The sequence below is a fragment of the Symphalangus syndactylus genome, chromosome 9 (genome assembly GCF_028878055.3).
Source record: "Symphalangus syndactylus isolate Jambi chromosome 9, NHGRI_mSymSyn1-v2.1_pri, whole genome shotgun sequence".
Taxonomy (NCBI): Eukaryota; Metazoa; Chordata; class Mammalia; order Primates; family Hylobatidae; genus Symphalangus; species Symphalangus syndactylus.
The window spans coordinates 85,707,361-85,735,204 of NC_072431.2; the positions used below are offsets into that span (position 1 = coordinate 85,707,361).

Here is a 27,844-nt window from a genome sequence, read left to right on the forward strand (position 1 = left end):
TAGTAACATGCTGTACAGATTTGTAGCCTAGGAGCAACAGGCTATGCCATATAGCTAGGTGTCTAGTAGGCTATATATACCATCTAGGTTTGTGTAAGTGCACTCTATAATGTGAGCATGATGATGAAATTTCCTAATGACACATTTCTCAGAATGTATCCCCATCAGTAAGCAATGCATGACTGTACTTTAAAAAGGAGAATTTGGCTATCCTTTACAAGAGTAGCCAAAAGAAAATTTCTGCCTCTTACAGTCTTTATGATATTTTGAAGAGGACTGCAGCATTAAAATGGAATTTAAAAGTGAACACAGAGATAAAAGCTCCTGCAATCTACGTATAGTAATCTTTAAGGCTGAATTCTCTAAATGCTAACACACTTCACTGTATCAGCAACACCTCTACAGAGGTGAAGCTTACGGCTAAGGGCAAAGATGGGAGGAGTTTTTGTGTGTGTGTGTATGAGTCTTACTCTCACTCAGGCTGGAATGCAGTGGCACAATCACAGCTCACTGCATCCTTAAATTCCTGGGCTCAAGTGATCCCTCTTCCTCAGCCTCTTGAGTAGCTGGGACTACATGTGCATGCCACCATGCCTGGCTTATTTTTTTATTTTTATTTTATTTATTTATTTATTTTTATTTATTTTATTTTTTATTTTTTTGAGATGGAGTCTTGCTCTGTCGCCCAGGCTGGAGTGCAGTGGCACAATCTCGGCTCACTGAAAGCTCCACCTCCCAGGTTCATGCCATTCTCCTGCCTCAGCCTCCCGAGTAGCTGGGACTACAGGCGCCCGCCACTACGCCCGGCTAATATTTTGTCTTTTTAGTAGAGACGGGGTTTCACTGCGTTAGCCAGGATGGTCTCGATCTCCTGACCTCGTGATCTGCCCACCTCAGCCTCCCAAAGTGCTGGGATTACAGGCGTGAGCCACCACACCCAGCTTATTTTTTTTATTTTTCAGAGATGTGGGTCCCAGTATGTCACCCACACTGGTCTCAAACTTCTGGGCTCAAGCAATCCTCCTGCCTTAACCTCCCAAAGTGCTGAGATTACAGGCATGAGCCACTGCACCCAGGTGAGTCTTTTCACTGTATACCCTTTGTACCTTTTGAAATTTTGTGCGTGTGAATATCTTGCCCACTCAAAAATTGACATTTTTGCAGAGAAAAGTCATTGTCTTAGTTCAGGTTTCCCAGGAAATAAATGGGATTTGCTTTCAAGAGGTAATAGTATGGAATGCTCTTCGGGACATTACTATGAGAAAATGGAGGAAGCAGGATTAAGCAGAAGTTGAACTTCAATGCAGTTAGATCAAGTCAAAACTAATCACACAAGAAACTCTGGAGTTGGAATGGCCCTTCAGACTTGTCTCAAATTAAGGCAAAAGAGCTAGACACTATATCCTACATCCACCAGTCACTGGAGGTAGGCCCTCTGAAAAGGAGTGTAAACTTGGGCGATACAGGTTCCTTTGGCCAAGTCCAATTCCTGGGTATAGATCCCTGAGTAATGATCAGTCAACACTTCCAGGAGCTAAATAAGTGCTCCAGTTTTTTTGGTTTTTTTTTGGGGGGGGGGACAGAGTCTTGCTCTGTTTCCCAGGCTGGAGTGCAGTGGCGCCATCTTGGCTTACTGCAACCTCTGCCTCCCTGGTTCAAGTGATTCTCCTGCCTCAGCCTCCTGGAGTAGCTGGGACTACAAGCGCGCACCACACCCAGCTAATTTTTGTTTTAGTAGAGATGGGGTTTCACCATGTTGGCCAAGCTGGTCTGAACTCCTGACCTCAGGTGATCTGCCTGCCTCAGCCTCCCAAAGTGCTGGGATTACAGGGATGAGCTACCGCACCTGGCCAAGTGCTTGTTTTATAAGGAATACGTGGGCTCTGGACTGTGCACTGCAGCATATACTATACCAGTGGTTCTAAAATTTCAGTGTGCACCAGAATCCCCTGGAGCACTTGTAGGTCCCACCCTCAGTGTCAGATTCAGCAGGTCTGGGGTGGTGGTGAGAATGCATTTCTAACAAGTTCCAAGTGATGCTGATGCTGGTGGTCTAAGGATCACACTTTGAGAACAATTATACTATATATTACTGGGTTAAATCCAGCAACATTGAATAATTTTTTTTTTTAGAGATACAGTCTGGTTCTGTTGCCTGGCTGGTGAGCAGTGACATGATCATATATAGCTCACTGCAGCCTTGAACTCTGGGCTCAAGTTCTCTGCCCACCTCAGCCTCTCAAGTAGCTGGGATCAAAGGCATGCACTACACACTCAGCTAATTTTTTTCTTTTAATTTTTGTAGAAGTAGAGTCTTGCCATGTTGCCCAGGCTGGTCTCAAACTCCTGCCCTGGTGACTCATTCCTTGGCCTCCCAAAGCTTTAGGATTACAGGCATGAGCCACCATCCCCAGCCCAAAGTTGAATAATTTGTCAATGTTTGTAGTTTATCATTTATAGATGCTAATACATAACATTTTCTGGTTAGACTGGTGTTCTTCATGAGCTCATCTTTGCTTTTGTAACCCTAGTTCACTAGAAACTAGATTTTACTAACACACTTGGTTTATAAAACTGTTAGTAGGCAGGCTTTTTTCTGGCATCTGTGTTTACAGTGATGATACATAACTTACAGTGATGATATATAAATCAGTAAAAGGATTACTATTATCTACGATGAGAACCAGTTTTTTTCAACCTAACTCCACTTTCATCAAAATCTGAATCAATGATATGAAGGCTGAGGGGTAGAGAGTGGTGAGAAAATGATTTTCCTGTTAAGGAAGGAAGTTAACATTTATTGGATATTAGGTGCTAGGTACAGTGCTAGGTGCTTTCTCATACATTATTGGACACTTCTTTCAGTCCCTTCACAAGGGCAAGTCTTTTTTTTTTTTTTCTTGAGATGGAGTGAAGTCTTGCTCTGTCGCCTAGGCTGAAGTGCAGTGGCGCGATCTTAGCTCACTGCAGCCCCTGCAGCCCCCGCTTCCCGGGCTCTCCTGGACTCGGTGATTTTCCTGCGTCAGCCTCCTGAGTAGCTGGGAATTACAGGCATGCGCCACCACGCCTGGCTGATTTTTGCATTTTTAGTAGAGACATGGTTTTGCCATGTTGGCCAGGCTGGTCTCGAACTCCTGACCTCAGGTGATCCACCCACTTTGGCCTCCCAAATTGCTGGGATTACAGGCGTGAGCCACCGCGCCCAGCCTGCATGCTCTTTCTTTGTGGAACACCACCCACACCAACTAAACTACATTCCCTGTTTCTCTCTTAAAGCACCCTGTTCTTTTCCTTCAGCACACTTGAACTTATTATAGTTCACATATGGTATTTATTTATTTAACATCTGACTCCCGCTGCAGAGGACCATGAGGGCAAGGACCATGTCTATTTTGCTAATCACCAAATCCTCAGTACCTAGCACGGTGCCTGCAAACAGTAGGCACTCAGTGATTTGTTAAAGAATAACTCACAGGCTTATGCCTTAGTAGATTGGTAATGCCATCCACTGAGGCCAGAAACACAGAGGAGCAGGAATTAACAATGGCTATTGCTACTGAAGTAACTCCACTCTTCTACCTAGTTTTGAGGCTTCTATTAATCTGGGCACATTGCTCCATTCCTTCCTATTTCACTGGACACCCTTCCTCACACTTGTCTGTACCTTCATCCGTATTTTTCCAAATTCTTACTTAGAAGCTCACCCTTTTCCTCTTCTTGAATTTAAGTTACCTTTTTTTACAGACTCACTTCCCCAAAGTTGCTTCTCCTGATTCAAACTTTGGAAGAGCTATCATCAGCCTGGATATAAATTTCTAAAGCGTCAGCCTGAGAAAATCCTATGACAACAGAATCTCCACTAAGGCAGAAACTTGTTTTTTTTCACTATTAACTCACCAGCACCAAGAACACATTCTAGCACAGTCAATGCATCGTACTGTGAAAAGAATGAAAGAATTTAAAGCTGGAATGAGTTGGAACAAATGTGAGCTGGTATCTTGGTTATCTACAGGCTATGCGGTCTCAGGCAAATGACTAAGTTCACCTAAGCCCATTTCTTCAGTTATGAAATGAAGCTGGCTTTCCCAGAAAGCTCATGTTGTCCAGACTGTAATAGAGATCATCATGATAGGGTGATGGGCCTTTTTTATTTGTGGAAACAGGCCAGGCGCGGTGGCTCACACCTGTAATCCCAGCACTTTAGGAGGCTGAGGCAAGAGGATCACTTGAGGTCAGGGGTTCAAGACCAGCCTGGCCAACATGGTGAAACCCCATTTCCACTAAAAATACAAAAATTAGCGGGGGATGGTGGCGGGAGCCTGTAGTCCCAGCTACCCAGGAGGCTGAGGCAGGAGAATCGCTTGAACTCAGCAGGCAGAGGTTGCAGTGAGCCCAGATCACACCACTGCACTCCATCCAGCCTGGGCAACAGAGCGAGACTTCATCTCAAAAAGTAAACACATAATAAATTGTGGAAACACTGCGGAAGAAAAACGATCGTTGGAGAGCCTGTGCACTCACATACATCCTTTAATTTTTACAACAGCTTCCGGGGGAAGGCGATTCCACTTCAGAGCTTTTCTTCCTTTCTAGCTGGGAGTTACCCTCCAAATTTTAACCTAATGATGTAAGCAAAATAAACACACTTAAGAAGCTGAGAAAAGAAAAACAGCTCACAACAGTCTGAGCTCTGTGAGGTCTGCAAAATATATTAGGCCTAGAGGGACATGAGCATGGGTCTTCGGTTATGCCCACCCCCTGACCCCACATACACACATACCCAATCCCATGCATACCCAATTGTTTAAATTCATTTCATTCCTATCGGCCTCATCCATTACCTTTTTTTTTTTTTTTTTTTTTTTAGACAGGGTACAGTCTGTCTCCCAAGCTGGAGTGCAGTGGTGCGATCATGACTCACTGCAGCCTCGACCTCCTGGGCTCAAGAGATCCTCCTGTCTCAGTCTTGACAGTAGCTGAGGATACAGGTCCGCGCCACCAAGCCGGCCCCATTATCTTCGTGTTCTTAGAATTTGTAATACACGCCGGGCGCGGTGGCTCACGCCTGTAATCCCAGTACTTCGGGAAGCAGAGGCGGGCAGATCACCTGAGGTCAGGAGTTCGAGACCAGCCTGAGCAACACGGAGAAACCCCGTCTCTATTAAAAATACAAAGTTAGCTGGGCATTGGGGCGCGCGCTTGTAGTCCCAGGACTCCGTCTCTAAAAAAGGAAAAAAGAATTTGTCATACAAATAACAATATGTAGCCAATTGATAGCTTATGTTTTTGTTTGTTTGTTTTGAGACGATGTGTCGCCCAGCTGGAGTGCAGTGGCGCGATCTCGGCCCATTGCAACCTCCGCCTCCCGGGTTCAAGCGATTCTCCCGCCTCAGCCTGCCGCGGACCTTGCCAGGGTCCGCGCTGAGAGGACGTCAGGGTAGTCAGTCCGCCAGAATACGGCTGAGCATGAGGGCTGCCTAACCTTGAAACCCAGCGCCCTCCTCATCCACACGTTCTATGACGAATAAATCTTCACAGTCTGTGAAAATCCACCAGGAGAAGCACGTCCAACAGTCTTTACCTCCCCAAACAAGTCTCAGAAGCGGGAAAACCAACGCCGCGAATGGGCGGGAAAGCCACACCGCTTGCAATCGCTTCGCCTCATTAGCTAATTTTGCTGTCCTTCCCAGTGGCCCGCCTCCCGTGCTCGCGGGCGATATTTTTATTGGCTTTCGTCTGCGAGGCGTCCAATCTCATTGGTTTGCTTTTCTGTTCGTCAGGCTTGGGCGCCTGGTTAAAGGCGGAGAGCGCGTCACTATTGGGGCTGGAGGCCCCGCCTCCGCGTGCCGTGTGCAAAAACAAACAGCCGTTATGAAGGCGGTGCCGGGGGGCGGGGTCTGGCTAGAAGGAGGCGCGCGATTGAACAGCCGCTGGGGTTCGAACCAGCAAGACAAGCGGGCATTGGCCACAGCAGCGCGAGGCGGGTACGGGGTATTGTCCGGCTCCGGCGGCGGCGGTCGGTGCTGCGAGAGCGGCGGCGGCGGCGCTGGTCGGCAGCGGGAGGGCGCGCGGCCGAGCGGAGGCAGAGTCGGCGCCGAGAACATGGTAAGGGTGGCCGGGTGGGCCGGGGGCACGGGGCCTGGGGCAGGGCTGGGGGAGCACAGCGCGGAGGCCCTGGCGTCGGCGCCGCTACCTGTGGAGTCGGGAGTTTGCTGGTGTCAGGGCTTCGTCCGGCCGAGCCCCTCGCCGCCCGCCGGGGGGCGCCATGTCCCGGCTGCGTTGCCGGACACGCGTCCCCGGGTGAGAGCTGGGCCTGGCCGGGTAGAGCGCGAAGTCTGTTCCGAGCCGGACAGATCTGTCCCGACGCTGGTGACGCTGCACCGCCCGTCTTAGAAGGAGGAGGACGGCAGAATCCGGCTTGGAAATGTAGAAACAAGTGCTGGATCTTAATGTGATCGCTCTTCTGTGTGAATGAGGTCAAACAGGCTGCCGCTGTACAAGTTAGATAAGTCTTTGGCGATGTTTGGTTACGTAATCTCCCTGGCAGTCAATTTGATGGTTTCTGCGAAAGGGTGCTTGTATTTGTGGTCTTTTGAGCGACAAAGAATGGTTTTATAGACCAGAACCACACGATTTGTTCTAGGTGATTGCACAGGTTAGAAATGAACGCCCGTTATCTTCTGAGCCCCTTGCAGTTTGCGGTTTTCATTATACAACAGTACTTTCCTTTGCCCTTGCTATGGATTTTCAGTCTTAAAGCATTCATCTTTTCATTCTGAAATTCAGATCTAGGTAAGAAAAGTGTGGTTTTAAAAAAATGGAAGTGAATAGAACTTCAGCCCCATTTTAAAGTTGAGGGAAAAGAGAAAGTACTAAAGGATACGCTCTGAGTTGCATCAAAGATTGTGTAAAAATAATAAGACTGTTATGGAATCTTATTTTTGCTGGTATTCGTGCTTTAAGCATTCTGTTGAAAGGTTACTTCAACGGGAGCTACCTGCTTAAAAGTTAGCACCAGGCTGTCATTTATCATACTGCAGATAATATTAGATGATTTGTCTTGTACTTAATGTGACAGATATGGTATTTAATAGACATAACACCTAACTATAAACAGATTGGCCAGTCGAGAGGACAGAATGTTTGGTTATTGTAAAATACCCAAATCTTAGAGGTGGAATAGACTTTAGGGATAATTGCTTCCAACGTCTAACGTATAGTTTATTGTTATTGTAAAATACCCAAATCTTAGAGCTGGAATAGACTTTAGGGATAATTGCTTCCAACGTCTAACGTATGGTTTATTGTTATTGTAAAGTACTTTATAGTACTTTAACAAACTGAGGTACAGCGTACATCTAATCTGTAAAAAGATTTGCTCAAACAGATGATTTTCATGATTAGTTTTTTGTTGTTTTTTGGGTTTTTTTGGTTTTTTTTTTGGTTTTTTGTTGTTTTTTTTGAAACGGAGTCTCACTCTGTCGCCAGGCTGGAGTGCAATGGCGCGATCTCGGCTCACTGCAACCTCCGCCTCCCGGGTTCAAGCGATGCTCCTGCCTGAGCCTCCCGAGTAGTAGCTACAGGCGTGCGCCACCACGCCCAGCTAATTTTTTGTATTTTTAGTAGAGATTGGGTTTCACCATGTTGGCCAGGATGGTCTCGATCTCTTGACCTCTTGATCCGCCCGCCTCGGCCTGACAAAGTGCTGGGATTACAGGCGTGAGCCACCGCGCACGGCCAATTCTAGTTTTTTAGATATTTTTCAGTCTCTAGTAATACGCTATATATTTTATATCCACTTACCAGTAGCTAAAAATACGTATTAACATAAGCTAAAAATGCCGGAGACATTGAGTTGTCGTTCTTGATAGATTTTAAACCTGAGAGGAAAGTAAGTAGATGTCTGTTAAAACTGACATGAAAGTGTCTTAGTATCCAGTTTGCAAGTTTATCCAAGTAAAATGAACTCCCTCTTCCTTCTCTCTCTCTCTCTCTCTCTCTGTGTGTGTGTGTGTGTGTGTAATTTTTTAAAACCAACAACCTTAACTCAGGTTAATACGAAGTCAATTCTTGGAATAAAAAAATTTAGATTTGGTTTCTCAAGCACCAATTATATTAAAATGAATGTTCAAAGTAGGGATATCGGAAAGAAAGTAATTATCCGCTTACTGTATAATTTTCTATTCAGATAAGTTTGATACCATAAAAGTTTTCTTTTGTTAAGTATGAGAAATGTATCAGGAGTCTCTAGATGTTGGAAATAGTCATTTAATTGATTGAGGCTTTTAAAACCTGACTGTATGTCTACTTCCTTAAAAAGCAAATAGAACAGCAGATATGACATATCTGAAACAGTGAGGATAAAATTGCTTAAGCAGAGTAGTTATTATATGACCTGGGGAATTTTGTAGTTGTTGGCTTTTCATTAGTGACTAGTTCTTATTTTTTCCAATCCAGCCGTAGGAAGACAGTGATTATAATTTTAGATGCCAGTTGGAGAGGTTTTTAAGTGTTACATATTAGGGCAAATAGAGATAAAAAAGGGTTTTTTATTTGAGAAGTAAGACTGTCTTGTTAGTGGAGCTGACCTCAAAAATCCAAAAATTGTATTTTTCTTATATAACAACATAGTCAAAAATTATTAAAATATATGAGGCATTCTGGTAGAAATCGATAGCGTCTCAGTTCTTACTGGTAAACTTAAATCAGTCTCTTGTTGAATTGCCTAATGTAAGAGAGTGAATTTGAATTAGTTCTTAGATTTTTATTTTTCCTGTTTCTAATACCTGCCACGGTTTTACTGTTTTTCTTCCATATTTTGGGTGACACGCACTTAATCCATTTAGACGTGCAATTAGAGGAAGTATACAGGGGTAATTTTTAGCTTTAAAAAATTTTTAAGGAAAGGGTTAGCTACAAAGGGGATATGACATTTCAAAGCTTACCATCTATTCTGAAAGAATAGCCCCTCAAACAGCCTATCTTGTAAACTGATTTCTTTTTTTTTAACAGTAAAGAAATCTATTTAAATGGTAAAGGCAAAATATATGAGAAAAAATTAGTTTTCTTCTTAAGTCAGACCCTTTGTATTTCCTCCCGAGAGGCAAATAACATTTCTAATTTATTGTGTCACCTACTAGAAATATATGTGTACACACATACTCTATAATACCCCATATTTACTTAAAAGCCCATTACATTGGCACATACTTTGCCTTTTTCATGCAAAAATAGGTTTTTTTAAGCGTACAGTTCAGTGGCATTAAGTACATTTATAGTGTGCAACCATCACTGCCTTCTATCTCTAGAACTTTTTCATCTTCCCAAGTGGAAACTCTACCCGTTCAACAATAACTCGGCCAGGCGCGATGGCTCACGCCTGGAATCCCAGTACTTTGGGAGGGTAAGGCAGGCAGATCACTTGAGGTCAGGAGTTCAAGACCAGCCTGGCCAACATGCAGAAACCTTGTTGGTACTAAAAATACAAAAATTATCAGGGCGTGGTGGCGCACACCTACACTACCAGCTACTTAGGAGGCTGAGGCAGGAGAATCACTTGAACCCAGGAGGCAGCTACCCCTTGCAACCACAAATCTGCTTTCTGACCATGAACTTTAGTATTTTAGGGACCTCATAAGTAGAATCATACAGTATTTGTCTTTTTTGTAACTGGCTTATTTTCCTTAGCATAATGTCCTCAAGGCCCATTCATGTCATAGCTTGTGTCAGAATCTCCTTTTTAAAGCTGAATACTATTCCATTATATGTATCATTTTGTTCATCCATCATTGGACACTCAAGATTGTTTCTACCTTTTGGCTATTCTGAATCATGCTTCTGTGAACATGGGTGTACATGTATTTGTTTGAATCCTTGCTTTCAATTTTTAGGTGTATGCCCAGAAGTGGAATTGCTAGACTATATGACAATTCTGTGTTTAATTTTTTGAGGGTTTTTTTTTCTTGGAACATCCTTTATTTTTCTGAGAGCTAAGTTCTAAGTATTTCTGTGGAAGTAATATATGTTACATTGACATTAATAAAAATTGTGAAATAGGCCGGGCACGGTGGCTCACGCTTGTAATCCCAGCACTTTGGGAGGCCGAGGCGGGCGGATCACGAGGTCAGGAGATCGAGACCACGGTGAAACCCCATCTCTACTAAAAATACAAAAAAATTAGCCGGGCATGGTGGCGGGCGCCTGTAGTCCCAGCTACTCGGAGAGGCTGAGGCAGGAGAATGGCGTGAACCCGGGAGGCGGAGCTTGCAGTGAGCCGAGATTGCGCCACTGCACTCCGGCCTGGGCGACAGAGCGAGACTCTGTCTCAAAAAAAAAAGAAAAAAAAAAAAATTGTGAAATATTTCATGTATGCATAAAATTTATATTGACTTGCAAGATTCTTCAATCTGGAAATTGATAAATATGTTCGTTTTTAGAAATCTCATATTTTTCAGCCTGGCACTGTGGCTTATGCCTGTAATCCCAACACTTTGGGAGGCCAAGGCAGGCGGATCACTTGAGGTCAGGAGTTCAGGACCAGCTCGGCCAACATAGTGAAACCCCATCTCTACTAAAAATACAAAAATTAGCCATGTGTGGTGGTGCGTGCCTGTAATCTCAGCTACTCAGGAGGCTGAGGCAGGAGAATTGCTTGAGCCCGGGAGGCAGAGTTTGCAGTGAGCCAAGATCGCACCACTGCACTCCAGCCTGAACAACAGAGCTAGACTCCGTCTCAAAGAAAAAAGAAAAATCTCATATTTTAAATAAGTGTTTAAGGTTTGACTTCTTTGATAGAAATTATAAACGGTGATAGAATCCCATGTATTCTTAATACATGTTGTTAATTACCTAAAGTAAAACTAGAAGAAATTCTGTTTCTAGAATATTTTTGAAGTAGTATTTTCAACGTTTTTCATTAAAAAATTTTTTTTTTTTGCATTTAGGCTGGAGGCAAAGCTGGAAAGGACAGTGGGAAGGCCAAGGCTAAGGCAGTATCTCGCTCACAGAGAGCTGGGCTACAGGTAATGAATCCATGCTGTCATTACATTATTATTTTCTTTACTGTTGTAATTTATGACCTATGTTTCATCAATTACAAAAATCTACTTGTATTACTACAAACTTTTTTTTTTTTTGAGACAGAGTCTCGCTCTGTTGCCGGGCTGGGGTGCAGTGGCGCGATCTCAGTTCACTGCAACCTCTGCCTCCTGGATTCAAGCGATTCTCCTGCCTCAGCCTCCCGCGTAGCTGGGACTACAGGCGTGCGCCACCATGCCCAGCTAGTTTTTGTATTTTTAGTAGAGATGGGGTTTCACCATGTCGGCCAGGATGGTCTCAATCTCTTGACCTCGTGATCCGCCCGCCTCAGCCTCCCAGAGTGCTGGAATTACAGGCGTGAGCCACCGCACCTGGCCGAGAAACCCTTTTAATCAGGAAGGCCAAACTGTAAACTATTATCCTCTTGGCAGTGCTAAGCCATTGTTTGAGCAAGAGGACAACATGATCCAGATGATACTGAAAGAAGGGGGATGGGAACTTATACTGATGTGCACATTCTGTATTTTAGGTCTCTATGTATATTCCCAATTAGAATTTATTTTAAGGCATACTTAATTTGAAGTAGAAAATGGAAGGCCAATGGAGGTTATTGCAGTGGTTTAGGAATAAAGTAACATACTTGAATGGGAAGGAGTAGCAAGCATGTGTGTGCAGAAAATAGGTGAAGCAGTATAAGGTTGAGAGAAAATCAGAGGTTTCTCTAAGGCTTAGAACCTAACGAACAGAGGAGTTTGTAGTAGGGGCAAGTTATGAGTAAATTTAAATGGAATCATTTTGAAGTTCACTAAAACATCCATGTGAAAATGTCCAAATGTCCAGAAGTTGGAAACATGAATTCAGCTTTCTTTTTTTTTTGAGACAGAGTCTCGCTCTGTCACCCAGGCTGGAGTGCAGTGGCGCGATCTCGGCTCACTGCAGGCTCCGCCCCCTGCAGTTCACGCCATTCTCTTGCCTCAGCCTCCCGAGTAGCTGGGACTACAGGCACCCGCCACCTCGCCCTGCTAATTTTTTGTATTTTTAGTAGAGACGGGGTTTCACCATGTTAGGCAGGATGGTCTCGATCTCCTGACCTCGTGATCTGCCCGCCTCAGCCTCCCAAAGTGCTGGGATTACAGGCGTGAGCCACTGCGCCCGGCCTGAATTCAGCTTTCTAATAGAGGTGATAGAATTAGGAATTTGAGATCATTTATGTAAAATTGATAGTTTATGTTATGGATGAGTTTCCTAACCTAAGAGAATGAGAAAGGAGCACCAGGGACATTGGTGGACCCCTCAAAAACTTCAAGAAAAGGCTGAGGAGTAGTCAGACTTGGTGTGAAAACTCTGAAGTCTAAGAAGAAATGTTTTTGAGGGCCTGCTGTATGCCAGACGACATACTGGTTACTAAGGATGTAAAGGAAAAGAAGACATAAATCTTGCTCTTAAGAAGCTTTTGGTCACTTAGAGACAAAGTATAAATGCAAAAAAAAAAGATTGCTTGTTTTTATTAAACAAGTAAAATGTCACTGCTGGCCTTCAAAGGTCAAGTTAGGGTTAGGAAAAATGGGTGACAAAAAAGTAAGGGTTTCAGGATTTGTTTTTTCAATTCAGTCTTTGGAAAGAGACTTTCTAGACTGTAACTAGAAGGAGTTTTCATAGATTGTGAAGTTTTCAGTAAAGTCTGTAGAAGGAAAGGAACCAGTGGAAAGGAAGTAATTGTAGCTGTTGAAATAATGGAGCAGTGAAGGGATGAGGGAGGCCTGTAAGAAAGGGCACAGACTGGCTGGGCACAGTGGCTCCTGCCTGTAGTCCCAGCAATTTGGGAGGCCAAGGTGGGAAGATCACGCAAAACCCCGTCTCTACTAAAAATACAAAACAGCCAGGCATCCTGGCACGCCTATAATCCCACCTAGTCAGGAGGCTGAGACAGGAGAATCCCTTGAACCCGGGAGGCGGAGGTTGCAGTGAGCCAAGATGGCGCCACTGCACTGCAGCCTGGGTGACAGAGTGAGACTCTGTCTCAATAAAAAAAATAATAAAGGGCACAGACAAGTGGGATTAGGATATTTTGAAATGAGAAAAGTATCCTCTTTTTCAGAAAGTAGAAAGAATCACAATGAGATAATAGTATTGATTTTTCTTAACTATCAGATCATCTTTTGAAACTGAAGAAAGAACATCGAGGAAGGTATTGGAGGTTCGAAGTTGCATGTGGCTATTATGCAAATAAATTAACTAGATAGGAATTTGATCCATGGATCGTGTTGAACGTACAGTTGATGACAGCCCAGCATGGTTTTTCTTCATTTTAGAGTGATGTTCTCCATATTATGCAGAGGTTAAAGATTTTGGACTGATTACCAGAACGTAGACACAGGCCCTGGGAACTGTTAATTGCCTAATAGGTTTGGCTTCTGATATGTGTGATCAAGTTTTTTATTATTTCATGCTTACATTGTTCAGCCTTTGATTACAGTCAGTGCAATGTTAAGACTCTGCAGTGCTTCCCACTAAGACATCTCTCTTTTAGTTTCCTGTGGGGCGCATCCACAGACACTTGAAGACTCGCACCACAAGCCATGGAAGGGTGGGTGCCACTGCTGCCGTGTACAGTGCTGCGATTCTGGAGTACCTCACTGCAGAGGTTTGTACAGGAATGTCTTGTATATGGCAGTCCAGAAGGTACACTAGTCTCAGTGACAGAAACCCATGGAATATATTTGAAAAAAGACGTATTATGCCCATTGGGGCTTTTTTGTTCATTTGTTTGTTTGTTTGGAAGACAGTTTCACTCTTGTTTCCCAGGCTGGAGTGCAATGGCCAATCTCGGCTCACTGCAACCTCTACCTCCCGGATTCAAGCGATTCTCCCACCTCAGCCTCCCAAGTAGCTGAGACTACAGGTGTGCACCACCATCCCCAGATAATTTTTGTATTTTTAGTAGAGATAGTGTTTCACCATGTTGGCCACACTGGTCTTAAACTAGTGACCTCAGGTGATCCACCTGCCTTGGCCTCCCAAAGTGCTGGGATTACAGGCTTGAGCCACCATGTCTGGCCTCATTGGTTTCTTTAATAGCAGTTTGAGATGCATTGTGTCAGCTATTACCCAATGCCAATGGAAAAGAACCTTGGTGTACTTGTTTTTAAAGCTAAGCAGGGGGCTGGGCACGGTGATTCATGCCTGTAATGCCAACACTTTGGGAGGCTGAGGTGGGTAAATTGTACACTTAAGTCCTAGAGTTCCAGACTAGGCTGGGTGACAGCAAGACCCTATCTCAAAGTAAAAAAATTTTAAAAAGTTAAGCAAGGGCCAGCAATCTCTTTTATTTTTATTTATTTGAGACTGGGTCTCACTCTGTCACCTAGGCTGGAGTACAGTGGCATGATCATAGCTCACTCCAACCTCAAACCTCCTCAGTTTAAGGGATCCTCCTGCCTCATCCTCCCTAGTAGCTGTGACTTCAGGTGTGTGCCACCACACCTGGCTAATTTTTTATTTATTTATTTATTTATTTTGAGACAGGGTCTTGCTCTGTACCCCAGGTGGAGTGCAGTGGCGCAATCTTGGTTCACTGCAACCTCCACTTCTTTGGTTCAAGCGATTCTCCTGCCTCAGCCTCCCCAGTAACTGGGATTACAGGCACCCGCCACTACACCTAGCTAATTTTTGTATTTTTAGAGGAGACTGGGTTTCACCGTGTTGGCCAGGTCAGTCTCAAATTCCCGACCTCAGGTGATCCACCAGCCTCACCCTCCCAAAGTGCTGGGATTACAGGTGTGAGCCACTGCGCCGGGTGCTAATTTTTTATTTTTTATTTTTTATTTTTTTGTGGAGACGGGGCTCCCTATGTTGCCCAGGCTGGTTTCTAACTCTTGGCCTCAAGTGGTCCTCCCAAGGTGCTGGGATTACAGACATAAGCCACCATACCCCAGTGAACTTTGAAGTATGTATGTAATCAGTAGACAGTGTTTGTGAAGTTATAGCATGATGTTTTAGTTTATGAAGATTTGGGATGGTGTAAAGTTTGGCCAGCATGATGATATATAAAAATCACAAATATGATATTAGAAGTAAAAGACTCAGTCTGTCCTCCTGGTTCTCTGCAGGGTGATACATACAAAATTGCTGTGTATTACTCAGTTTGAAATTTCAGGAAGACAAGTTAATTGGGCAAGAGTTCTTAATTCTTGGGTCATAGACCACCACTTTCCCCATCCCTATTCCTCCTTTAAAAAAATCCGTTGGGAAGTCATGAGGAATTTAGCTTTTAATCTGTTTGTCAGTTATCATTGCTGTCATTTATTTCATCAATCTCACCAAGTCATCTGTGTCCTACTGGGGATTTAACATTGAATTATGGATATTATGGATAGTTTCAACTTCGCTGTGTCATGATCAAGGGGTGTTTCGTTTTTTGGGCTTTTCTTGTTTGTTTGTTTTGAGACAAGGTCTCTCTCTGTCTCCCAGGCTGGAAGGCAGTGGCATGATCTCTGCTTATTGCAACTTCTGCCTTCTGGGTTCCAGTAATTCTCTCACCTCAGCCTCCGGAGTAGCTGGGGCTACCGGTGTGCATCACCACACCTGGCTAATTTTTGTTATTTTTTTGTAGAGACAAGGTTTTGCCATGTTGGCCAGGCTGATCTCGAACTCCTGACCTCAAATGATCTGCCCGCCCCAGCCTCCCAAAGTGCTGGGATTGGCCGGGCGCGGTGGCTCACGCTTGTAATCCCAGCACTTTGGGAGGCCGAGGCGGGCGGATCACGAGGTCAGGAGATGGAGACCACGGTGAAACCCCATCTCTACTAAAAATACAAAAAAATTAGCCGGGCGTGGTGGTGGGCACCTGTAGTCCCAGCTACTCGGAGAGGCTGAGGCAGGAGAATGGCGTGAACCCGGGAGGTGGAGCTTGCAGTGAGCCAAGATCACGCCACTGCACTCCAGCCTGGGCGACAGAGCGAGACTCCATCTCAAAAAAAAAAAAAAAAACAAAGTGCTGGGATTACAGACATGAGCCACCTTTTATTAAAAGAGGCCACTTGGCCTCTTTTATTTTTAAAAATTTTTAAATTTTAATTAAAATACATTTTAAAACTTTTCTATAAGCATTAAGAAATAAATGTCATGGCTGGGCGCGGTGGCTCACGCCTGTAATCCCAACACTTTGGGAGGCTGAGGTGGGTGGATCACGAGGTCAAGAGATCGAGACCATTCTGGCCAACATAGTGAAACCCTGTCTCTACCAAAAATAACAAAAATTAGCTGGGCATGGTGGCGTGCGCCTGTATATAGTCCCAGCTACTCAGCAGGCTGAGGCAGAAGAACTGCTTGAACCCAGAAGGCAGAGGTTGCAGTGAGCCGAGATCGTGCCACTGCACTCCAGCCTGGTGACAGAACGAGACTCCGTCTTAAAAAAAAAAAAAAAAAAAAAAAAAGGAAAAGAAATTTCAGCTATTAAGGGTTGTGCAGAAATAGACCACATGGATATATTAAAATATATGACTTTGGCTGGGATTGGTGGCTTACATTCAACATTCTGGTTCACAAGGTTCAAGCCCCCCCTCCCCTTTTTTTTTAATCTTTGGGAACTTTGGTTAAAATTTTTAAAGTTAATGCAGTGGCTCATGTGTGTAATCTCAGCACTTTGGGAGGTCAATGTGGGCAGATCATTTGAGTCCAGGACTTCCAGACCAGCCTGGACAACATGGCAAAACCCTATCTCTACAAAAAAAAAATACAAAAAATTAATCAGATGTGATAGTGTGCACCTGTAGTCCCAGCTACTGGAGAGGCTGAGGTGGGAGGATTACCTGACCCAGGAGGTTGAGGCTGCAGTGAGCCATGATTGCACCACTGCACTCCAGCCTGCATGACAGTGAGATCGTATCTCAAAAAAAAAAACAAACAATTTAGGTTAAGATTAGACAATGAATGTGTGGGTGCAGTCAACTTTTTGTTTGTTTGTTTGTTTGTTTGAGATGGAGTCTTGCTCTGTCACCCAGGCTGGAGTTCAGTGGCTCAATCTCGGCTCACTGCAACCTCCACCTCCCAGGTTCAACCGATTCTCCTGCCTCAGCCTCCCAAGTAGCTGGGATTACAGGCGTGTGCCACCACACCCGGCTGATTTTTGTATTTTTAAAGTTCAGCAGTTGATTCTCATATATACCCAACACTGCTCTATTTAAAACAAGGAGGTGGCCTGGCACAGTGGCTCACGTCTGTAATCCCAACACTTTGGGAGGCCAAGGTGGGCAGATCACAAGGTCAGGAGTTTGATTTTTTTTATTATTATTATTATTTTTTTTTTTTTTTGAGACGGAGTCAAGGTCAGGAGTTTGAGACCAGCCTGGCCAATATGGTGAAAGCCCGTGTCTGTTTTTTTTGTTGTTGTTGTTTTTTGTTTTTTTTTTTTTTTTTGAGACAGAGTCTCGCTCTGTGGTCCAGGCTGGAGTGCAGTGGCGCCATCTCGGCTCACTGCAAGCTCTGCCTCCCGGGTTCACGCCATTCTCCTGGCTCAGCCTCCCGAGTAGCTGGGACTACAGGCGCCTGCTACCACACCCAGCTAATTTTTTGTGTTTTTAGTAGAGACGGGGTTTCACCGTGTTAGCCAGGATGGTCTCTTCACTGTGTTAGCCAGGATGGTCTCGATCTCCTGACCTTGTGATCTGCCCCTCTCGGCCTCCCAAAGTACTGGGATTACAGGCGTGAGCCACTGCGCCCAGCCGAAACCCCATCTCTGCTAAAAATACAAAACTTAACCTGGGCATGGTGGCAGGCGCCTGTAGTCCCAGCTACTCGGGAGGCTGAGGCAGGAGAATCGTTTCAACCCGGGAGGGGGTGGTTGCAGTGAGCTGAGATCACACCATTGCACTCCAGCCTGGGCAACACAGCAAGACTCCATCTCAAAAAAAAGAAATTATTTTAAATTGTATTTTAGGCTGAGTGCGATGGCCCACACCTGTAATCCCAGCACTTTGAGAGGCTGAAGTAGGAGGATCACTTGAGGCCAAGGGTTTGACACCAGCCCTGGCAACATAGTGAGTTCCCATCTCTTTTATTTTTAAAAAAATTTTTAAAAATACATTCGAAAACTTCTAAAAGCATTAAGAAATACATTTCAGCTATTAAGGGTTGTATAAAAATGGACTACAAGTATATATTAAAATATGTGACTTTGGCTGGGCGTGGCAGCTCACACTTGTAATCTCAGCACTTTGGGAGGCCCAGGTGGGCAGATCATTTCACCCCAGGAGTCTGAGACCAGCCTGGGCAATGTGGGGAAACCTCGTCTCTACAAAAAAAAAAAAAAAAAAATACAAAAAAGTAGCCGGGTTTGGTGGCACTCACCTGTGGTCACAGCAGCTCAGGAGGCTAGGGCAGGAGAATAACCCTGCGCCTGGGAGGTCAAGGCTGCAGTGAGCCAAGATCATACCACTGCACTCCAGCCTAGGCAGTGGAGTGAGACATTGTCTCAAAAACAAAAAAAAAGACTTTTCTAAATGTTCACATCTAGCATCTTGGCTAAGGGATAATATCTCTTGTCCTTACCTTTATTTCTATATAGAAGTAGGTTTTTGCTCAAGTTTCTGTCTCTGTTGCAGAGAATGAATATAAAAGAAGTTAAATGAATTACAGAGAGCTTTATAAAAGCATTATAGAAATACAAGAAAGAAAAATATATTATCAGTTTATGTATTGTGTGTACGTTTTGTATGTACAAATGCTAAGTGATCCTTCATTTGGGATCCTAGGTCCTTCATTTGATATGCTAATCATGGATGCTTTGTAGGTGCTGGAGCTGGCAGGTAATGCTTCTAAGGATCTCAAAGTAAAGCGTATCACTCCGCGTCACTTGCAGCTTGCAATCCGTGGTGATGAAGAGTTGGATTCCCTTATCAAGGCTACCATAGCTGGGGGTGGTATGTATTACTACTTAAGCCTTGATTCTTATTGGTCTTTCTAATATATCGTTCAGATCAATTATATAGTATATTTGATTGGTTAACTAGAAAGCATATAAACTTTAATTTCATAAATACTAAATCTATAACAATTCTAAGCTTCCTTTCATAGTGATCTGAATAAATATTTCACCTTACAACCATATGTAATGCTATTTTTATTTTAGCCAGTTCTTTGTCTAAATTTCATATGATACTTAAAGCCTGATGTTTAACATATTTCCCATACTTTTTTAACTGTGTTTGAAAAATGAGTTGGAGAAGTTGCATAACATACACTGGAAAGGGTTGAAATAAATACACTTGAAAAGTGGGTCAGGATCAGTGAAAGTGAGAGGTAAGTTGGTGGTTCTTAATCTTCTTTGGATAACCCTCAAAGAACCTCATGAAAGCTGTGGTTACAGCTGGGCACGGTGGCTCATCTCAGCACTTTGGGAGGCTAAGAGGCTGGCAGATCACCCGAGGTCAGGAGTTCAAGACTAGCCCGGCCAACGTGGTGAAACCCCGTCTCTACTAAAAATACAAAAATTAGCTGGGCATGGTGGTGCACGCTTGTAGTCCCAGCTACTCAGGAGGCTGAGGCACGAGAATCACTTGAACCCAGGAGACAGAGGTCACGGTGAGCCAAGATTACACCACTGCACCCCAGCGTTGGCGACAAAGCGAGACCATCTCAAAAAAAAAAAAAGCTGTGGTTACTCTTCTCAAAAAATGCACAGAAAGTCACACAATTTTACATACAGTTTTAAAGGGTTTGCAGACCCCTGGGGGGTAGCCATTGGTATAGATAGTTTAACAGTATCAGAATATGAAAAGGGACTTAAGTAAATTTCATTTTTTCTATAATTAACTTTTTACTTGAGGCAAAAATTTTAAAAGTTTTTAATAACTTTTTTTAATTTCATTCTAGGTGTGATCCCTCACATCCACAAATCTCTGATTGGAAAGAAGGGACAGCAGAAAACTGCTTAGAGGGATGCTTTAACCAACCCTCTTCCTCCCCGTCATTGTACTGTAACTGGGACAGAAGAAATAATGGGGATATGTGGAATTTTTAACAACAGTTAAATGGAAAAGCATAGACAATTACTGTAGACATGATAAACATTTGTACGTTCTTAGACTCGAAGTTTGATAAAAGTACCTTTTCATGTGGTGACAGTTGTGTGTTAATTGGCTAGGTTTCTCCCGTGTGTTTTATACAAAAATGGAATTGATAAACCATTTTTTACAAAATTAATTTGTCTCAAAACTGTTCTGTTCATGATGTATTAGAAATATTTTGCTCAGACTTTAAATATTTTAAATATCAGATTGGTTATTCAGAGTAACCTTAGAACAGAAATTGGGAATATAGCTTTACAATGATTGATACCATAGTCTATTGACTCTTAGATGCTATTGATCTGTAGCACCATTTTTTACAAACCACTAAGAAAAAAACCTGCCAATTAAATCATGATATGCTATCAATTATGAGACATCTCAATCTGAGATGTTAGATTATGGAAAAGTATGCATTTATGACTGAAATGGTAGTGGAATTATTTGAATTCTATACCGAGCACTTACCATGTGCCAGGCCCTTAGCTGAGTGCTCTACTGACCAAGAAATTTTATTCCCCCCACATTATAGATGTGGAGCCTAAGGGTCACAGAAATTGTATGCTATGCCAAAAAACATTGAACTAGTAAATAGAAAATGACAGAGCTAGGATTCAAACCTAGATCTGGCTGACTCCAGAGCCTAGTTTTACCTGGAGTTGATGTTCAGTTTATCAAAGGTTTCTCCTTTTGGTTTAAAATCCCAATTTTTGGCCGGGCATGGTGGTTTACGCCTGTAATCCCAGCACTTAGGGAGACCGAGGCTGGTGGATCACTTGAGATCAGGAGTTCAAGACCAGCCTGGCCAACATGGTAAAACGCCGTCTCGGCCAGGCACGGTGGCTCACGCCTGTAATCCCAGCACTTTGGGAGGCCAAGGCGGGCGGATCACAAGGTCAGGAGATCGAGAACATCCTGGCTAACATGGTGAAACCCCGTCTTTACTAAAAAAAATAAAAAAAATTAGTCGGGTATGGTGGCACACGCCTTTAGTCCCAGCTACTCAGGAGGCTGAGGCATGAGAATGACTTGAACCTGGGAGGCAGAGCTTGCAGTGGGCCGAGATGGTGCTACTGCACTCCAGCCTGGCGACTCAGTAAGAATGCCTCTCAAAAAAAAAAAAAAAAAACTCTACTAAAAATACAGGAATTAGCCAGGCATGGTAGTACACGCATGTTTCCCAACTACTTGGGGCACTGAGGCACAAAAAATCACTGGAACACAGGAGGCAGAGGTTGCAGTGAGCCAAGATCACTCCAGCCTGGGTGACAGAGTGTGACTCTGTCTCAAAAAAAAACAAAAATCCCAACTTTTAGTAGTCTCTTAGTCACGCAATAACAGTAATTTGTACAATCTTTTAAAAATTATTTTTATCAGTTTCTAAGAAACTTTTTTGTTTGTTTTGAGACAGGGTCTTGCTCTGTTGCCCAGGTTGAAGTGCATTGGCATGATCCTGGCTCACTGCAGCCTCCACCTCTCAGGCCCAAGCAATCCTCTTACCTCAGCCCTGCAAATAGCTGGGACCACAGGCACATGCCACCATACCTGGCTAATTTTTTTTATTTATGTAAGAGACAGAGGTCTCCCTATGTTGCCCAGGTTGGTACTGAACTGGCTCAAGCCATCCTCCCACCTTGACCTCCCTAAGTACTGGGATTACAGGCATAAGCCACCATGCCCTGCCCTAAGTAACTGTTACTTGAGTTAATGTACTAGTTAATTGACCCTTAGAAAATTATATTTTTCTGCTTGCAAGTCTTCATTAAAGAAGGAAATTTTAAAATATTTTATAGTATAACGCTATCCAAACTCATTTTTAAGAACATTTTATTATGGAAATGTTCACAAATACGCAAAAAGAATAGCAGAATGAAGCTCTGTGTACCCATCCTCCAACAGCTGTCTTGTGGTCAGTCTTGTTTACCTGCATTCCCACCTATCCCCTGCCCCAACCCACAGGGATCAGTTTGAGTCCCATTACAGGCATAGTATTTTCATGTCTGTGTGATCAGAGACATAATTCAAATATAACTCCAAAGATAGGGTACTTTTTTGAACATAACCACAATACCATTGTGTAAGACTGCTAAAACATTTTTTGATGCCAAGTACCAGTCAATATTCAAACTTCCTGATTGTCTCGTAAGTTTTTTTAACAGTTGGTTTATTTGAATCAAGATCCAGACAAGATCTAGATCTTGCATTTTGTTAATATAATCTATAGATTTAACTTTCCTGTTTTTAATTTTTGAAGAAACTAAGTTGTTTGTCCTATAGAATTGTCCCTCGGTGGATTTTACTGAATGTATCCTAATGGGATCATGTACACCTTTTCTGTCCCCTATATGTTCTATAAACTGACAGATCTAGAGGGCTTTTGTTGTTCTGTTTTGCTTTTTCACAAAAATGATTCATAGGTGATATATGCTCCATGTTGTATCACATCATGGCACATAATGGCTCTCATCTTGTAACATTAAGATTGATAGTGGGTGTGGATGCTGCCAGCCCACTCCATTCATTACAGAAATTCTCTATCAGCTTTTCCCCTGATGGATTTAGCCATCATTAATGATATTTGTCCACATCTGGGATTCTGTTAGGGGTTGCCAACTGGTGATACTTTGTCATTCCTTCTGCATCTATTAGCTGGAATCCTATAAAGAACTTTTGCTCATTAATTCACGAGGCAGGATAAAATGGAAATTTCAAATTCTGATTGAATTATCTAGGCACCCATTTTGAAGTTTCTGTATTGAGAGTCAGGCCTACAGTAAAAGTAGCAATAGAAAGCCGATTGTTTGGAAAAAAAAAAAAGGGGGAGTGGTGCAATATAATAACGGACCTTCCTTTGGCTGAATCACTTGATTCAGGGCAATTTTTACTACAGTTTTACAGATAATTGCTTCAAATGTCTAATTCATTTTGGTAGTATAGTTACTTGACTACATAATTTCTTCCCAGGGTTGTGTTTTCATTTTGTTTTCTAACAACAAACACAGAAATAGAACAACTAGGTCATGTACTCTGGGCCTAGCTCTCACAGTTATGATCAGTCTCGTTTCATTTGTACCCAAACCCTTGAGTTATTTTAAAGCACGTTCCAGCTATCATATCACTTCATGTATAATATCTTAATACGTATCTAAAAGATAGCTTTTTTTTAATGTTTTATTTTTTATTTTTATTTTCAGACAGAGTCTTGCTCTGTCGCCCAGGCTGGTGTGCAGTGGCACAATCTCAGCTCACTGCAACCTCCACCTCCCAGGTTCAAGTGATTCTTCTGCCTCAGCCTCCTGAGTAGCTGGGATTACAGGCACCTGCCACCATGCCTGGCTAATGTTTGTTTGTTCTTTTGTTTTTGTTTCTGAGATAGGATCTCACTCTGTTGCCTAGGCTGGAGTCCAATAGCCTAATCATGGCTCACTGCAACCTCTGCGTCTCCTGCCTCAGCCTCCCAGGCAACTGGGACTACAGGCATGCGCCACCATGCCCAGCTAATTTGTGTGTGTTTTTTGTTTGTTTAGTAGAGATGGGGTTTCACCGTGTTGGCCAGGCTGGTATCAAACTCCTGAACTCAAGTGATCCACCCGCCTCAGCCTCCCAAAGTGCTGGGATTACAGGTGTGAGCCACTGTGCCCGGCCTAAAAAGTATTTCTTATAATTAAAAACAACACCCAGTCTAACTAGTGTAACAACTAAAAAATTGTCACATCTGTATTTTAGATAGTACAACACAGTGAAGTGCAATGGCACTTAAACAGAGAGAAGGATTTTTCTTTTTTTAAATAGAAGGTGTTAGAACCTGAACTGGGCCTGGTTGGCATTTGGGAAGAGTCCAGTGGGGAAACAACACAAGGTCTTGAGAATGAAGAATGGCGTTTATATAGAGTTGTAACAAATGGCCTGGAGAGTGTCTGACTCTTTATGAAGCATGTAATGCGAAATGTGACTCGCTTTGGTGCCTATGGTTGAATTTATTGCGATGCTTCTGACATTATGAAAATTTTCAAACATGCAAAAAAATTCCAGTATTTATCCAGTGAATTCTTATACTCACCACCTATAATTAACATTTTACTTGTATTTTATCTAGTTATCAGCTCATCTATGAGATGGCCCTTATTTATTTGCCTGCTGTTTTTATTCTCTATTTGTCCTGTTATTTCTTGTTAGAGAAGAGAAGGTGTTCTTAGATCAGAAGATGTCATTGTATTAGGTGACTGCAAGGTTTTGCTGATCTAGTGAAACAAGACTCTACTGGGATGTGTGCTGAGCTGAACCAAGGAACCACCCGAATGTGCTGAACAAGGACATTTGCTTCTCAGATACGTGAATTCAATTTTAAGCAAGATTCTTGATCTGCTTCAGAGCAGCTTTGATTTAAAGTAATTTCAGAGCACTTTTCCTTGCATATGAGTAATTTTCTGAATGTATAAAATATTCTATTTATATTTGACCTTTTGGATAAACTGTGTTGCTGCAGTGTTGGTCCACACTATCATCCTGATTGAAGACTTAGTAAGTCTTGGGATCTCCAGGCACTGGAAAGAGTGAGAACCTGGGACCGAAAGGGTTATAGTTAGTGTCCATTTTTCGGGTTTTGTTTCATAGGGAGTCCTGAGTGGGGTAACCTGAAATGTGTACAGTTGAAGACCATCCTATTCCTATCCCCAGTAAAAATAGGCCTTTCCACAATCTTCTACCAGTTAACTTAGCTTTTTTTTTTTTCCTTTAATAGAGTCTCATTCTTGTCACCCAGACTGGAGTGCAATGGCACGATCTTGGCTCGCTGCAACCCTGCCCCCAGGTTCCAGCGATTCTCCTGCCTCAGCCTCCCAAGTATCTGGGATTACAGGCGGATGCCACCATGCCCAGCTAATTTTTGTATTTTTAGTAGAGATGGGGTTTCACCATGTTGGCCAGGCTGGTCTCAAACTCCTGACCTCAGGTGATCCGCCCATCTAAGCCTTCCTTACTGGCATGAGCCACCAGGCCCAGCCAACTAGCATTTCTTAAGGTGAAAATACATGGTGTTAATTTATATTTTGAGTGAGACCCAGTCCAGCTGCTATAACTGCTTGGACACTTGGCAGAGGACAGAGTACTGCAAAACTTTAGAAGGGAGAGGGCATTTTGCCTTGGGTGCTGTAGATGTACAAGAGAGGTTCCAGGAGGGGGTGATGGGCAGAATTTTGGTCCCCATCACCTTCCCTGCCCAGTGTTATGCCTATGAATGTGTTACATTATGTGGTAAAAGGGACTTTGCAGATGTAACTAAAATTTCTAAAATAGAGATATTATCCTCAATTACCTGGGGGAACTCAGTGTAATTACATGAACCCTTAAAAATGGAAGAGGATGCAGGAGTCAGATTCAGAAGAAGGCCCAAGGTGCTATTGCTGACTTGAAGATAGAGGGGCCATGTGGAAATCAAGAGAAGGAGGTGAATCCTGCCACTGAGGCTGGAAGAGCACCTTGAGGCACAGATGAGAAACTTGGCCTTACCTGATGCCGTGATTTTAGCCTGGTGAGACCCTGAGTGTATAAATTTGCTGCACTATGCCACACTTCTCACCTACAGAAACTTGGTTTAAAGCCACTAAGTTTGTGGCAATTTGTTATAGCAGCCACTTGGTTAAAGCCACTAAGTTTGTGGTAATTTGTTACAGTAGAAAACAAATAGAGGAATACACACAGAATTTGTGGGCTTTAGGCCCCTGAGGGTAGAGATTTATGACTTGTTAAGTAGAGAGCAGTGGAGAGTTGGGCTTTGTAATTCTTTCAGGCGTGATTATAGTTCTGGAGTCCTGTCCACCTGGGTTCAGATCTTTGTTGGCCAGTCCCTGGCTGTGCGACTTCACTGCTTTAAGCCTCTTTCTTCATCCCTAAAGTGGAGATGATAGTACCTACCTCACTCTGATCTCTGAATAAGAACACATGTAATACACTTAGCACAGTTCCTGGTGCTCAAAGAGCTCCAACACCTGAAAGCACCATGGCCCCGTTTGTTTTTCAGTCAAGATTTCTAAAAGCTGTTATTACCAGAGGTTCAGTGAGAACATGGGCAGGGTAAACTCAAAATGGAGAACATAAAAACTGGGACTCCCAGGCCAGTCGCTTAGAAGACTGCTGCAGGAAGTGCCAAGGTCGTTAAGAATCAGTAATAATAAGTAATGTGTGAATCCATTAGAATGTTGAGAAGTAGACCTTTGACATTTCAGAAAAGTGTATGTCTCAGACACAGCCATATGTATCGTTATCCCCAAGTTGGAAGAGCATCACAGGGCATAGTTTCACGAAAGCTTCAAAAAATATACTAATTGCTGGTAATATGTGAACAGAAAAAAATAGCCATGTTAAAATAGGAGTGCCTGACAATTAGCTCTGTTCATCTTGTCTCCTAGCTGTAAGCACCCTAGATTCAAATTATGCACCTAGAAAACTAAATTACTATGTATGTTATAGGCCTTTGAAATGGATACATGAAAATCAGTGAAATCAGAATGAACGTTTCGCCTGCCAAAGATATGTATTTTTATAAGTGTTACAAGGGCCCCATGAGCTCCATGGCCACATCTGTACAAAATAGGCCCTCCTTTCAGGAACTGGTCTCGAGAGAGCAAAGGGGTCAGCTCCCTAAATGGCAGCTGAGACAGTCCTCCCTGATGGCATGGCCCTGTTTCCTGTTTCCTGGCATGTGATAGTTGGAGAGTCAAATTTTTACCAGAATGTGTGAATATCATCTCTGGTTAATGATTACACAAAAGCTTAAATTTTTAAAAAATTATTTCTAATTCTATAAATAAACTGCAGTTCTACAGCCACTGTACAGCTAACATCTCAACACTGGAAATGAGGCTGGTTTCTTCCAGTTTGGCTCAGATGGGGAAGCCCAGTTAAGACAAACAGCTCTCTATACTCAATCCTTACTTCGCTGAGAAGATACAGGCCTGCCCACTGGCTCCCACCTACTCTTCATGAGGAGTCCTTTATTCCTGCATGTTTCCTGTTCTTTGGGACCTTTAGGAGCTAACCTCCACAGATGCTGATAGTCTGTAGAGTCAGGAATACTATGTAACATGTTAAAGTAGACTAAAGATTAGTTCTTTGGCAATAGCCCAGTCTGGACTTACTGTGTACTTTTGAAAATAAAACTGCTTATTTGTAAACTCTGTAATTAGTACCTTTTGCTATTTGAGTTATATTCCTTTCTAACTTCAAATGTCTGCATTCATGTATGATAGCCATTTTATGCACAGATGAGATGATTCCCACACTTTCTTTCACAGATGTTTCATTATCTGGATGAGTGTATTACATAATAAATTTGAATAATGGTAGTCTTCCAAATGACAAAAAGCAAGCTAGTTGATTTGTCAATTTTGAGTTTAAATGTTTTGACTGCTTATCAGCAAAAAAATTCAAAGAGTAGCATACTAATATTAATGGAGATGCAGAGTATATTTAATTGGCATGATTTTTTCATGGATATGTGTGCTTCATTTGATCTTCTATTGTACGTAGCTCGTGATCACATTTTCTGTTGGTTAACATTGTTCCTAGCTTATATGATGGAATTAAATATATTCTGTGTAAAAAGAGGTATGGACTAAATATTTCTGGATGATGGCTTTCAGCTTTAGAAACTCTGAGAAAGGGCTGGGTGTGGTGGTGCACACCTGTAGTCCCAGCTACTTGGAAGGCTGAGTAGGATTGCTTGAGCCTGAGAGGTGGAGGCT

General features: G+C 42.9%; 1 protein-coding gene and 1 long non-coding RNA gene across 5 annotated transcripts; one reads left to right on the forward strand and one right to left on the reverse strand.

Annotated features, from left to right (window-relative positions):
- Positions 1–4,512: 4,512 nt before the first annotated feature.
- LOC134731342 (uncharacterized) lies at positions 4,513–5,818 on the reverse strand. Its single transcript, XR_010113540.1, has 3 exons — positions 5,483–5,818; positions 4,842–5,221; positions 4,513–4,619 (listed from the first exon to the last, which is right to left on the reverse strand). It is a non-coding gene; the product is annotated as an uncharacterized lncRNA (long non-coding RNA).
- A 9-nt stretch (positions 5,819–5,827) lies between these two features.
- H2AZ2 (H2A.Z variant histone 2) lies at positions 5,828–27,704 on the forward strand. Of its 4 annotated transcripts, none has more exons than XM_055293236.2 (5): positions 5,828–6,105; positions 10,944–11,021; positions 13,568–13,681; positions 18,827–18,956; positions 19,909–20,238. In XM_055293236.2, the coding sequence occupies exons 1-5, from the start codon at positions 5,872–5,874 to the stop codon at positions 19,968–19,970; spliced, it is 618 nt and encodes a 205-aa protein (XP_055149211.2). In that variant the 5' UTR covers positions 5,828–5,871; the 3' UTR covers positions 19,971–20,238. The 4 variants fall into 4 exon arrangements, with proteins under 4 accessions (XP_055149211.2, XP_055149212.1, XP_055149213.1 ...); XM_055293237.2 differs by lacking the exon at positions 19,909–20,238 and adding an exon at positions 24,279–27,704 and having other exon boundaries at positions 5,899–6,105; XM_055293238.2 differs by lacking the exon at positions 13,568–13,681 and having other exon boundaries at positions 5,943–6,105.
- The last annotated feature ends 140 nt before the right edge of the window (positions 27,705–27,844 follow it).